We start from the raw sequence: 12,964 nt of genomic DNA, 5'->3' as shown, positions 1-12,964 counted from the left end.
CCTTCAAATGAGGCTAGTTCCGATTTAACAAGTGGAACAGTTCAGAACCCTTCGACTGCTGCTGCTTCAGTGTCATCAGGTGGAACAGTAAATAGTACTGAGAAACCTTCAAATGTGACTAGTTCAAATGATGGCGAAACTGTTCCTTCAAACGAGACTAGTTCTGATCCCTCAGAAGGTGATGGAGTCGTTTTTACAGCTGTTTTAGTGTCATCAAGTGGAACAGAAAATAGTACTGAGAAACCTTTGAATGTGACTAGTCCAAATGATGGCGAAACTGTTACCAGTACGGAGGGTTTTTCAAACGCGACTAGTTCTGATCCCTCAGAAGATGATGGGGCCGTTGTTACAACTGCTTCAGTGTCATCAAGTGGAACGGAAAATAGTACTGAGAAACCTTTGAATGTGACTAGTCCAAATGATGGCGAAACTGTTACTAGTACTGAGGGTTTTTCAAACGAGACTAGTTCTGATCCCTCAGAAGATGATGGGGCCGTTGTTACAGGTGCTGATGTGTCTTCAAATAGTACAGGCTCAAATTCAACAAATGATGCCGGAATTGCAGATGATTCTGTGCATTCATCAAATGACACGAGTTCAGATCCAGAATCAGCTGGTTATACCAATGTAACTTCTTCTGATTCAGAATCTGTTAATGGAACAGTTGGTGATTCAGTTGATGATGAATATAACTCACCAAACAGAACAGATAATTCAGCTGCTGGTACTGGTAATGTAGCCATTCTTAATTAAATAAAGTAATATTCACATCCTTTAAGGCTGTTACGCTATCTCTCTCTATATATATATATCTACGTATTGCTTGGATACCATATATATTATATATAGTTAGCAGTATATTTATCTTATTGCCTTGATACCATATATATTATATATATACTATTCAAAAAAAGTAGGGGATATTTGATTTTGGGGGCATAATACTAAAATATGCAAATGACTACAAAAAAGTCACTATAGAACCTAACAGAAGAAACATTTCCAGTTACATGTGACGCCCAAACGCACCAATAGCTACCGCATGGAATGCAGGTGATGCTTGGGATCATCATGGGGGTCCAACCCAAGATTTGCACGACTCTGACTTTGAATGTTACAGTCATTGTGGCATTGAATTCCAGGGTGGAAACATCAGTTTAATTGTTTTAGTGACCAGAAAACAAATTTTGATATGCGTCGGCTTACCCAAAATGAAAGGTTACGTGCCCTTGGCATGCTGCAGATCGGCACAACACAGGCGGTTGTGGCGCGGACGATGAATGTTTCTCAGTCTGTCATAAGCAGGCTATGGTCCAGATACCGTGATACACAATCTGTACAGGACAGACCACGCTCAGGTCGACCAAGGGCGACAACTCAAGCCCAGGATCGATTTATCCGTACCTTGGCCTTGAGAAATCGTGTCATCACAGCAAATCAGATCAGCGCTCGTCTTCAAACAGACACTGGTGTGAGAGTGAGTGGCCAGACGATTCGGAATCGACTGCATAGGGGTCACCTTCGCGCCCGACGTCCTCGCGTGATCCCTTGTTTGAGAGATCATCACATTCAGGCCAGACGTCGTTGGTGTAGGGATCGTCAACACTGGGATAATCGACGCTGGAGCAATGTGATGTTTTCAGATGAGTCAAGGTTCACTGTTGATTTTTTGGACAGACGTAGGAGGGTGTGGCGTCGTCGAAACGAGCGCTTCCAAGACGTTAACGTCATCAGACATGATCGATTTGGGGGTGGTTCTGTTATGGTGTGGGGAGGCATCACTGTTGCTGGAAGAACGGCTTTACATGTTGTTGCAGGGCGTGTTACAGGCCAGTACTACCGGGACAACATCTTGGCAGTCCATGTTGTGCCGTTGGCACGACGTCATGGCCGCCGTTTCATCTTCCAGGATGACAACGCAAGATGTCACAGGGCCAGGATCGTTACAGGTTACCTCCAACAACAGAACATCACCACATTACCTTGGCCAGCACTGAGTCCCGACCTCTCCCCCATCGAGCATTTCTGGGACATGCTTGGACAGAGGTTACGTCAACGTCAACAACGTCCTGCCAATGTCCAAGAACTTGCTGCTGCGTTGCAACAGGAATGGGACAATCTGGACTAAAATGACCTTAGACGTCTCATTAGGAGTATGCCACGTCGGATCAATGCTTGTTTGGCAAACAGAGGAGGATTTACCCGTTACTGACTTGGTTGTGATGCTGTGGTAACTTTGCTGTTTGACCCCGGGTATCATTTTACCCTTATAATGGTCAGTCTGTGCCTTACTTAGTCTAACGATCATTTGGAATAAATCGATGAATGTGAACTTCATTTCATTTTGTCATTTGTTTCTTCGTCAGTTTCATTAGGTGACTTTAATAACACTTAAAAATCAAATATCCCCTACTTTTTTTAATAGTATAGTTAGCAGTATATTTATCTTAGTGCCTTGATATATATATATATATACATCTAGTAAAATTAATAAATATAACAAACAACTATCTTCATTTGATTCATAAGTCGTGTCAATCGGTTAATATCGGTATTTAATCATTATAAATCATATCGTTTCAGAATCCACAGATAATGAAAAGCAGACTGCTTTTAAGAGATACAAGACGAATTACATGATTTTGGTATATTTTCTTCCCTATAAAATACGGTATGTTCCGGTGATGAATCGGGTTGATTGTGCTCTCTACTGTACTGAAGATAAAGTTTGTGCGGGATTCAATTATCATACTAAACATTGCTTCTTGATCAGTGGCGGGGTTATAAAAGATACTATGTTGTACTTTCGGTATGCGTGGGAGGCATGGATACGAGTTGTGGATGAGCAACCAGGCAATTCAACTACTATAGCACCAACTACAACAGCAACACCAACTACGACAACTACTACTACTACTAAACCATCTACGACATCACCACCAACCAATACAACAGCACCAACCAATGCAACATCACCAACTATGACAACATCGCCAACTACTACAACACCAACCAATACAACATCACAAACTACGACAACACCAACCAATACAACATCACCAACTACGATAACACCAACCAATACAACATCACCAACTACGACAACACCAACCAATACAACATCATCAACTACGACAACACCAACCAATACAACATCACCAACTACGACATCACCAACCAATACACCATCACCAACTACGACATCACCAACCAATACAACATCACCAACTACGACATCACCAACCAATACAACATCACCAACTACCACAACATCACCAACTACAACAACATCAACTTCAGAATCCACATCACCAACTACAGCAACCACTTCAACAACACCAACTACAGCAACTTCTGCAACAACACCAGCTTCTACAACGTTTACATCAAATACAGAAACAACAACACCAACTTCAGAAACAACAACGCCAACTACAGCAACTACAGAAACTACTACTGTTACCCAGAATCCAACATAATCTTACCGGTATCGCCACGGTTGTATAGTGCACAATGTATGTTAGTCCATGATGGCGTCATTTCTTACAGCATGATGTTTATGGGAGGCCTTGTTAACGTCATTTCTTATCGGATGATGTTTGTGCAAGCCTCACAACAATAATTCTGGCATCTACTGATATTATTGTCGTTTATACGAATATTTCCGCCCAGACATGTTAGGTTTATAATTGTACATCACCATGGATACGACCGGGTTATAAACTAAATGCGCCATAGACTAGTTCTGAGCTACACGTGTTACGTACATCGAACTGTAGATAGTAGAGACTTTTGGCAAACGCAAATTCCTGGTCCGTATCGCGTATCCGAAACAACTTTGCGTGTGACGTCATCAATGTGTGTGTATTTCTCATACGTGATTTTAAGGCACACGGATACGGCAGCACGTATCGAACAGCTTTCATACGGAAATGGTCCGTATAACATCGTCGTATTTTTACCGTATATTTTGCTACTTTTAGAAATATTGTACCATAGCGTTTTTATGAATCTATGTGTATCCTAGAACACGAGGATGTATATTTGATGTGATTTTAACCATGATAAAGACTGGAATTTGATCATTATTTGTCATGAGTTTTTCTCGGAATTTTCATATTTTTCCCGCGTGTCTTTCTGCATTCTGGTTGATCTACGTGCTAAATTTCGGGAGGTGGGACCATGTAAATTTGAAAATGATATGATTCTATGGTAAAGGAGTATAAATGATACATTGGTGAAACCAAACATTGCTGTCGAATTCAATAAGATTCGATATTAAATTTGTTTAATAGTTCAGCGATTGTCGAGCGACTTAACTCCCTCCGGCTATAGGCACTTAACTAGTACTGATCTTGGTAGATAATTGCCATCATGTTGTAACAGAACTAAGCTCAGCTCAGCTACTCATACGTACGAGGCGCGAAAATCTGCCAAAACTCTAAAACTACATTGACGCAACGTATCACGTGACGACAGCGGTACTTGATACGGATCATAGGAAAAAATTTCCTTGCCAAAGGTCTGTATTGAGAGTATATTTTTATCCACTAACCCTAACCCTCGTGAGTTATTGAAATATAATTGAACCGTCTGTTAGTCCCAAAATGATTTAGTTTGTGTCGAGTGGTTGTGCGTGACAAGGAGTAGGGTTGCCTGTCCAACCTCGTGTGTTTTCTCTGGGTCCTCCATTTTCCTCCCACAGCTAAAGACCCCTACGCGCAAGCGAATTATTGAAATAAAATTGAGCCATGTGTTAGTCCCGATATGACCTAGTTTGTTTCGAGTGGACGTTACCCCCCTCTCTCTCTCTCTCTCTCTCTCTCTCTCTCCCTCTCTCCCTCTCTCTGTGTGTATAATTATGTATTTAATTGATTCGAGTGAATTAAACAAATGCCGTGCATAATTGATTAAAATCAGTAGTTAAATTCGAAATTTGAAATGACCAAAAACGTGAATCCCCACCCCCCACCCCCCACCCCCACCCCCGCCAACGAGGGTAAATGAGAGAGAGAGAGAGAAATGGGGTTTAACGTCCACTCGACACAAACTAGGTCATTTCGGGACTAACATATGGTTTAATTTTATTTACATAATTCGTTTGCGCGTAGGGGTCTTTAGCAGTGGGAGGAAACCGGAGGCCCCGGAGAAAACCCACGAGGTTGGACAGGCGACCCTACTCCTTGCCACATACAACCGGGGATTCGAAACCACGCCAGTCGACTCAATGACAGACTTTATGATACAGCGCGCGCACGCTAACCATTCAGCCATCCAACCCCCTGAGGGTTAATGAAACCAGGTGTAACCCTGTAAGAGAACTCAACCCTCCAGTGTGTCGTGTTAAAATGAATATATACTTTTTGACTTGAGTCAAAAATAAAATTGATGATTTCGTTGGATTTGATATATTGATATGTTTTGTGGTATGACAGTCCGTGAATATTTTAAGTTTGTAGATAAAGTGAGTTGTAACCGCTTTTGTGTTCCACTGTCGATAGAGCTAGTCTGAAATGAAACCAAAACTTTCATATGATAATTATTGCCCCATTACAATTGTCTGAATCTACGACAGTTTGGTTCCTTTAATACGAATTGAACTGAGATGCAATTTGGTTTAATTGTTCTGCTCCGACTTATTTTCACAAAGTTTGTTATACATAATGATACTAGTTATCTGAATTACAATTGAATAGATTCAGTGTTGGACTAAAGCCTGCAGGCTGGAGTCCAGCCATGAAACTATTCAATTGTTTTTTTTCAGACAACTAGTATCATTATGTATAGCATTCGTTGTAAAACTAATGCGGAGAGATTTTGATTTAACAGTTTTTACGTATTTTTGAAACAGGTTCCGAAGCGTTTTGGTTCTGTTATGCAAGATCATTTTCGACGTTCCAAAATAAAAGTTCGGTGCTAAGACCACCTAAAGATAAATTTTAAATGTTCCTATTATTAATTAGAACAGGTTTGGCTTTAGTTTTTATATTTTACGTTGCCATTTATTACTTTAATTCTTCCTAGTGCTAAAACGGAAAATGTGACCTTTTGACCTCTGGGGTCACAAAGAACGAAGGTGAATTTAGCAAGTTTACATTTTTATTGAAAGTGTGATTACTTTCGATCATTTTCAGCTTATTTTCACGATACGAGAATGACTGCGCATTCACTTTCATTGCAAATGAACCCATTTGACCTTTCACCCCAAATATCTCGAAAACGCCCCAACGGCGAACTGATTACCACTTGGCATCGTATTCTACGCAAAACTTTACTCTAGAAAAGTTGGGTCTGGTTTTGTGCCCATTTGATGGACCTGAACCGCCCCACGCACTGAGCCTCCAAACTATCCTAACGTTGAACAAAATAAAGTAATATGTCTGAAAATGTCAATGTATTCATTTTCCTCGAGAATATCCAGCTCGTCATCTAAATTTTGCAGATTGTATCTTTAATTGGCCGTTGTGAGAAATGTCTTGTCATTTTAAGGGTGTGTGTGTAGGGGGGGGGGGTATATCGTGTTGTTGGGTATAGTGGGGGTCCTGTGCATTTTCGTGCCATAAAATTCAAACATTAAAAAGTGTAGAATAGTCTCTATACAGTCCCATTTCAATCGCCATGTGTGTGGTTTGCTGACCACTGGTGAACCCTTTATTTTTTCAAGAAAGTTATATGATGACTCCAAGATTCCTCGGGAGTCACGGTGGATTAGTGAGTAAGACGCTGACTCACTAACCTTGAGGTCCCGTGTTCGATCCCTGCGTTGGCCGAGAAATTTCATCCAGATTTGCCGGTGTGGTTCCTCCATGTCAGTGATGCAGGACCGAGGGTCTGGGAAGTAATAACGTATAGTCGTTCGGATGTTACTAAAAACCGAGATCCCGTGTAAACATTTGCGTGCACATAAAAGATCCCTTGGCAGTTGGATATTAGTAGGTCGTAGCGCCGCTGTCCGAGCAAAACTTCCCTCATAGCGCACTGTATGGCTTATGCCCTCCTTATTAGCCAAGTCGGGGGAGAACAATAGGACGTTAAACCCCATTTCATTTCATTTCCAAGTTTTCTCCAAATTTTCAATAAAGTAGTAAATACGTGTAAGGGAGACAACTCTTATTTATTATCCCACCGATTTTAACTTTTAGTTTCAATCACGATGGTCTTATGAAAATTAACTAAAAAAAGGTGTAAACCTTCTACTTTCTTGCATCAACCGGGCTAATTATAACAGAAAAGCGTCTACGCACTTTATTCCGAGGAAATATTTTATAGTTTTAATCCCTCGACCTCTTCTAATAAATAGACTAACCCTAACCTTGATATGATAATTAGTGATAATTGTTTTGATCTTTACAAGTACCACATTACCGGACAATTAACAAATATTTTAACATATGTGATTGTGAAGTAAATGTCAGTCAGGCTAGATTATTTCTGAGTAGCAGTCAAACTTATTTTTCTTTGGTAAGTTTTTAAATTATATATATAAATATATCTATGTATTCTTTATCTTAATTTTGTTGACTGTCATTGAGTTAACTGGCCGGTTTGATTCCCTGGTTGTACGTGACAAGGATTAGAGTCGCCTGTCCAACCTCGTGGGCTTTCTCCGGGACCTCCTGCCCCCCCCCCACTGCTAAATACCTCTACGCGTCAGCTAATTATTGAAATGAAATTGAACCATGTGTTAGTCCCGATTTTGTCTATATAGTTTATGTCCAGTGGACGTTAAACCCCATTTCTCTCTCGCACTCTATGTTTTGTTTGGCCTAATCTGGAGATAGCTCCCAGCGTTGGCCGAGAAAGTTCATCCGTATTTTTCGGCTTGGTTGCCCCTTGTCAGTGGTGCAGGATGGAGGACCTGACAAGGACAGCTGTCTAGTCGTTCGAATGGGACGAAAACCCGACGTCCCGTGTACACATTGGCATGCATGTAAAGTCCGGCCCACACCGCCACGACTTGCCCAGACTCTACCCAACGCAAAGTCTTGTCTCAGATAATCAGTGCAATGTTGACAGTCCCACGACCAAGATTCAATCGATTTCTGTCGCGTCTTGGCCCGTCGGCCTGTCTGAGCATGCCCAGACGTAGTCGGATGCAGTTTGATGCAGTCGTAACCCATCGTGCTTGTGTGGACACTCGCACGACACGATCAAAAATTTGTTTTACTGTTGTTTAGCCAATCAGAGAGTAGCATTTAGTCACTTGACTGTGCAGGTCACGCGCTCCTTGTTTTCCCGGGAATATTCAAGCTGGCAGATTTTTGGACAGAGAGAGAGAGAGAGAGAGAGAGAGAGAAATGGGGTTTAACGTCCACTCGACACAAACTAGGTCATTTCGGGACTAGAACATGGTTTAATTTTATTTCAATAATTCGCTTGCGCGTAGGGGTCTTTAGCAGTGGGGGGAAACCGGAGGACCCGGAGAAAACCCACGAGGCTGGACAGGCGCCCCTACTCCTTGTCACGTACAACCGGGGATTGAAACCACGCTAGGTCATTTCGGGACTATAAGGCTCAACCAGTATAATAAGATCGCGAGATGGGAGCTGGAACAGAAAAGAAAATCCACGGGGTTAGACAGGCGATTCATGGGCAATCGAAACCATTTATTTTATTTCCTTTTATTTTCAGACTCTCTCCAGTGACCTTAACGATGGCCGCAAGTCCAGCATCTTCGTATTATGACTTCAGTGACAAACTAAACTTTTATTGGACGAGTTTAATTTTACTACTGTTTGTCTCCCTGGTTGGTGTGCTGAGATATTTTGTACTGGGGTCGTTGATCAGCTGCTGGACTCCTGTTCACTTTACTACTCAAATGGCAAAATACACACACACGATATGCTGGGAACAAGACGTGACCTACCTTCCAGGAGATGACCCAACCGTACCACACGATGAATATGGGCCAACATCTATCCCAACATTCCATACATGGATTCCAGTCGTTCTAATATGTATGATGTTGGGATTCCAGATACCACGTGCTGTCAAGTTGCTGTTTGATTCACTTTTAAGAAATTCGACCAGCACAATTAGCGATAACGACAGCCAAGCGAGTAATACAGAAAATGCTGAACAACTCGCTCAGATCATCAGAGAATCTCAGAATCAAAGCTCATTCATTAGAACTCTATCCTTCATTATTGTCAAACTTTTAATCTGTCTTAATGTTCTCGTCCAGTTTATTTTTGTCTCGCGTTATTTCCAAGATTCCGTGCACGAGGTCACGGATACGGAAAATATAACAACAACTATCACTACTGAAATTTTCCCAAAAATGGTACTTTGCGATTATCAGATACGTCAACTTTCAAACGTGAAACATTTCACCATGCAATGCAACATGCCCGTAAACTATTTATACGAACAATTTATTCACATTCTTTGGTATTGGATATTTGGAACTGGTTTTGTCACTGGCATTGTTTTCGTCGCTCAATTAGCATCACTTCTTTTCACGCCATTGGTCAGGCTTCGATTCCGTGGAATTATTCCTGAAAAAGAATTAAATCGAAGAGGCTTTTCTGTCGATGATTCTTTGTTGATGTTGTTGGACATTGAGAATAGTTCTGGTCTTACCATGGCTCGAAAAGTGGCCGCCATTTTAGTCGAATCCGAACAGTCGAGCCTGAACCACGGACCAAAGGGGTATAACTCTCAATCGGGTTTTCACGCAGGAGATAATGCATTGACCAGTATACCCATGACGAATATTGGCATAAACGCAGAGGCTGATACTAGCACCTCACCACTAAAGGACGATAGTAGGACAGAAAAGTCTGATCTACCGTAGCCGCGGTCACCCAATTGGATTTTACAGAATGTCAACGATACTTCGCTGAAGTCTTGATGGGCATAATTAAATAAAGATTTATAATCTGTAAAGCAGCGTGTTTGTTTTTGTTAAATTGCTATAATATAAACATTTTAGACACTAGAATTTGATTGAAGTGCAGATCTGAAATTTCCTCGATTCAGATTGACAGTCCAGAATTGCATCGTCTGCCAATAAGGAATACCGTCAGCTAAAACTTCTTTTTTTTTGATCGGGGGGGGGGGGGGAATGCAATGCATAGGAGGCATGGGATTCAGCATCCCACGTGTCTACACAGAATGGGTTTGTGAATTGGCATAGTATTCAGAATACCATGTGTCTAAACAGAATGGGCTAGCGAATTGGCATGGGATTCCGGATCTCACGTGTTTACACAGTCTGGATTAATAAATTGGCATGGGATTCAGAAGCCCACGTGTCTATACAGAATGGATTAATGAATTGGCATGGGATTCAGAATTCCACGTGTCTATACAGAATGGGTTAATGAATTGGCATGGGATTCAGAATACCACGTGTCTATATGGAATGGGTTAATGAATTGGCATGGGATGTAGAATACCACGTGTCTATACAGAATGGGTTAATGAATTGGCATGGGATCCAAAATACCACGTGTTTACACAGACTAGATTAATGAATTGGCATGTCTATTCAGAATGGGTTAATGAAGACGGGTTGGTGAAGGTATAAGACATGAACACAAGTCATTACATAATGGAAATAGGTAATTCCAATGTCATTCTCAAAACCCAAATGTCTTCCAACTTACAAGACAAAGTTTAAGGTCGCCACAGTACCTCGTGCCATCGAGCCTTTGTTAAAACTCCGACACCCTCCGAACAAGCGAAATATTGAAATTAAATTAAACCTTATGGTAGACCGAGTTTGTGTGGAGTGTACGTTAACGCCCCCCCCCCTCTCTCTCCCCCTCTCTCACTCTCTCTCTCTCTCGTTGGGTCGCAACGCATATAATAATGTAATCTAATTGTATATAAACTGATTTACAGTCAATTGTTTCCGTTTGGACTTATATCCAGCGAAATATGGCATGAGTCTCAACCGAATAGCAATTTCTAGCGTCTGGTTATTCCAGTCTATTGCGTATGCTCTCCAGATAAGATATGGCGTCACCGTTTGACATGAGTTGTGGAATATGTCTAGCCTCGTTCTTTCTGGTCACTTGTTACAAATGACGCTAAAACGCACTATGGTACACGATTCGTGTACCAATGGTAAAATGTTTATTTTGTTTTGAATATTGGATATCAGAAGCCCATCTTTTCCTGGTAAGATCACAACATCAGTGTTGATTTAAGCAGACAAATAATTCGTATTTTCAATGTCGAAGACTTTGGATGATATTGAGTTAGAGACTTAGCTACTTTAACATGGACACTGACTATTAGAAATTTAACCCTTCTCCATATTCCGTTATAATCTATGTATAAGTAACAGTACAGCGCATCTCAAATAATGACTTAACTTTAAATTGAGCGAATCTGAAGAGGGTGGAAATCGCCACTTAGTCAACAGCAATATAGAACAATTTAAAATTTCATAAGAATACCAGTAATCACATACGATATAGATTTAAGAGAGAGAGAGAGAGAGAGAGAGAGAGAGAGAGAGAGTTGAGGTTTAACGTCCACTCGACCCAAACTAGGTCATTTCGGGACCCGGGGAAAATCCGCGAGGTTGGACAGGCGACCCTACTCCTTGTCACGTACAAACGGGGAATCGAAACCTTATGACAGACTTCGATCCCTGCATTGGCCGAGAAAGTTCATCCTGATTTTCCGGCGTGGTTTCTCCTTGTCAGTGATGCAGGACGGAGGGCCTGACAAGGACAGCTGTCTAGTCGTTCGGATGGGACGAAAAACCGAGGTCCCTTGTACATATTGGCGTGCACGTAAAAGATCCCTTGACAATTGGAATTCGATATAAGAGTAGGCCGTAGCGCCGCTGCCCGGGCAAAATTTCCCTCATAGCACACTGCATGGCGTATGCCCGTCTTCATTAGCCCAGGTTAGGAGCAGAACAGTAAGACGTTAAACCTCATTTCATTTCATTTCATTTCTTATGACAGACATTATGATACAACGCACACGTGCTAACTATTCGGCCATTATAGATTAAAGACTGTAAGTATTATTAACATGTTTGAATGTCATTTGCATTTTGGGGATAATATATAATGTTTCAGGAGTTAATCAACGCTACAATGGACTCAGATTGATTATTTAACATTTTATTCAGAATACAATATCATAATATCAGCGGTATATAATCTCCTTAATACGATTCAATTGGATTAAAAGGGATTAAATGAAATGAAATGGGGTTTAACGTCCTACGTTTCTTCTCCGAACTGGGCTAATAAAGACCGGCATACCCCATACAGTGTACTATGAGGGAAATTTTGCTCTTATATCGAATTCCAGATGCCAATGTGTACACGGGATTTCGGCTTTTCAATCACATCCGAACGACTAGACAGCTGTCCTTGTCAGGCCCTTCGTCCGGCATCAGGATTAAAGGGGGGGGGGGGCTTTTCGGTAGAATTATAACAGGTAGCGCTATCTTGCCTTGATTTTATCCTGTATATCACCAATCTATTTCACAGAGGATTACGAGTCTTCTAATATCTCTGTAAAAGATGACGTGACGTCACATCAATCAGCGTCAATCATTGGCTCAATGGAGTGTGCATTGTTTACAGAATGGAGACTTTTATTCATTTTAATACCCATTTACACTAAATAGGAAATACTTTTTACCTACAAATACGTCAAACGTCTTTATTTATTTTTCTAATATATAAAAATATCCCTGTGAATAGTGAACATAAATAGACTGATATTCCGTTTAGAGATTCAACTTTTTCACGATGTCGTAGTTTTAAAAATCCCAGAATAAAACGGTCAGACAGATTTATATATTATTTAAGCGATTTAAATTGTCAGATCTATAGACAAGCTACGATGGCCCAGTGAGTATGGCGCTTGATCAGTAACCAAGAGGATTCGCATTCAATCCCAAGGTCGGCCGAGAAAGTATAACTAGAATTTCCAGTCTTGCAGGATGGATAGCCTGGCAAGGAAAATCCTCTAGTCTTTAAGATGG

General features: G+C 41.1%; 2 protein-coding genes across 2 annotated transcripts; both read left to right on the top strand.

The window, feature by feature from the left end:
• Window positions 1-2,981: 2,981 nt before the first annotated feature.
• On the top strand, window positions 2,982-3,544 carry LOC126824505 (uncharacterized). The gene has a single exon (XM_050553738.2). It carries the CDS (start codon window positions 2,982-2,984, stop codon window positions 3,477-3,479), a length of 498 nt encoding a protein of 165 aa, XP_050409695.1. The 3' UTR covers window positions 3,480-3,544.
• Window positions 3,545-7,394: 3,850 nt separating this feature from the next.
• Window positions 7,395-9,888, top strand: LOC126824070 (innexin unc-7). The gene is made up of 2 exons (XM_050553248.1): window positions 7,395-7,461; window positions 8,632-9,888. The coding sequence occupies exon 2, from the start codon at window positions 8,654-8,656 to the stop codon at window positions 9,794-9,796; it is 1,143 nt and encodes a 380-aa protein (XP_050409205.1). The 5' UTR covers window positions 7,395-7,461; window positions 8,632-8,653; the 3' UTR covers window positions 9,797-9,888.
• The last annotated feature ends 3,076 nt before the right edge of the window (window positions 9,889-12,964 follow it).

The sequence above is a fragment of the Patella vulgata genome, chromosome 6, assembly GCF_932274485.2.
Source record: "Patella vulgata chromosome 6, xgPatVulg1.2, whole genome shotgun sequence".
Taxonomy (NCBI): Eukaryota; Metazoa; Mollusca; class Gastropoda; family Patellidae; genus Patella; species Patella vulgata.
The sequence above is the reverse complement of the archived record's forward strand: the minus strand, read 5'-3'. Positions and strand labels throughout refer to the sequence as shown.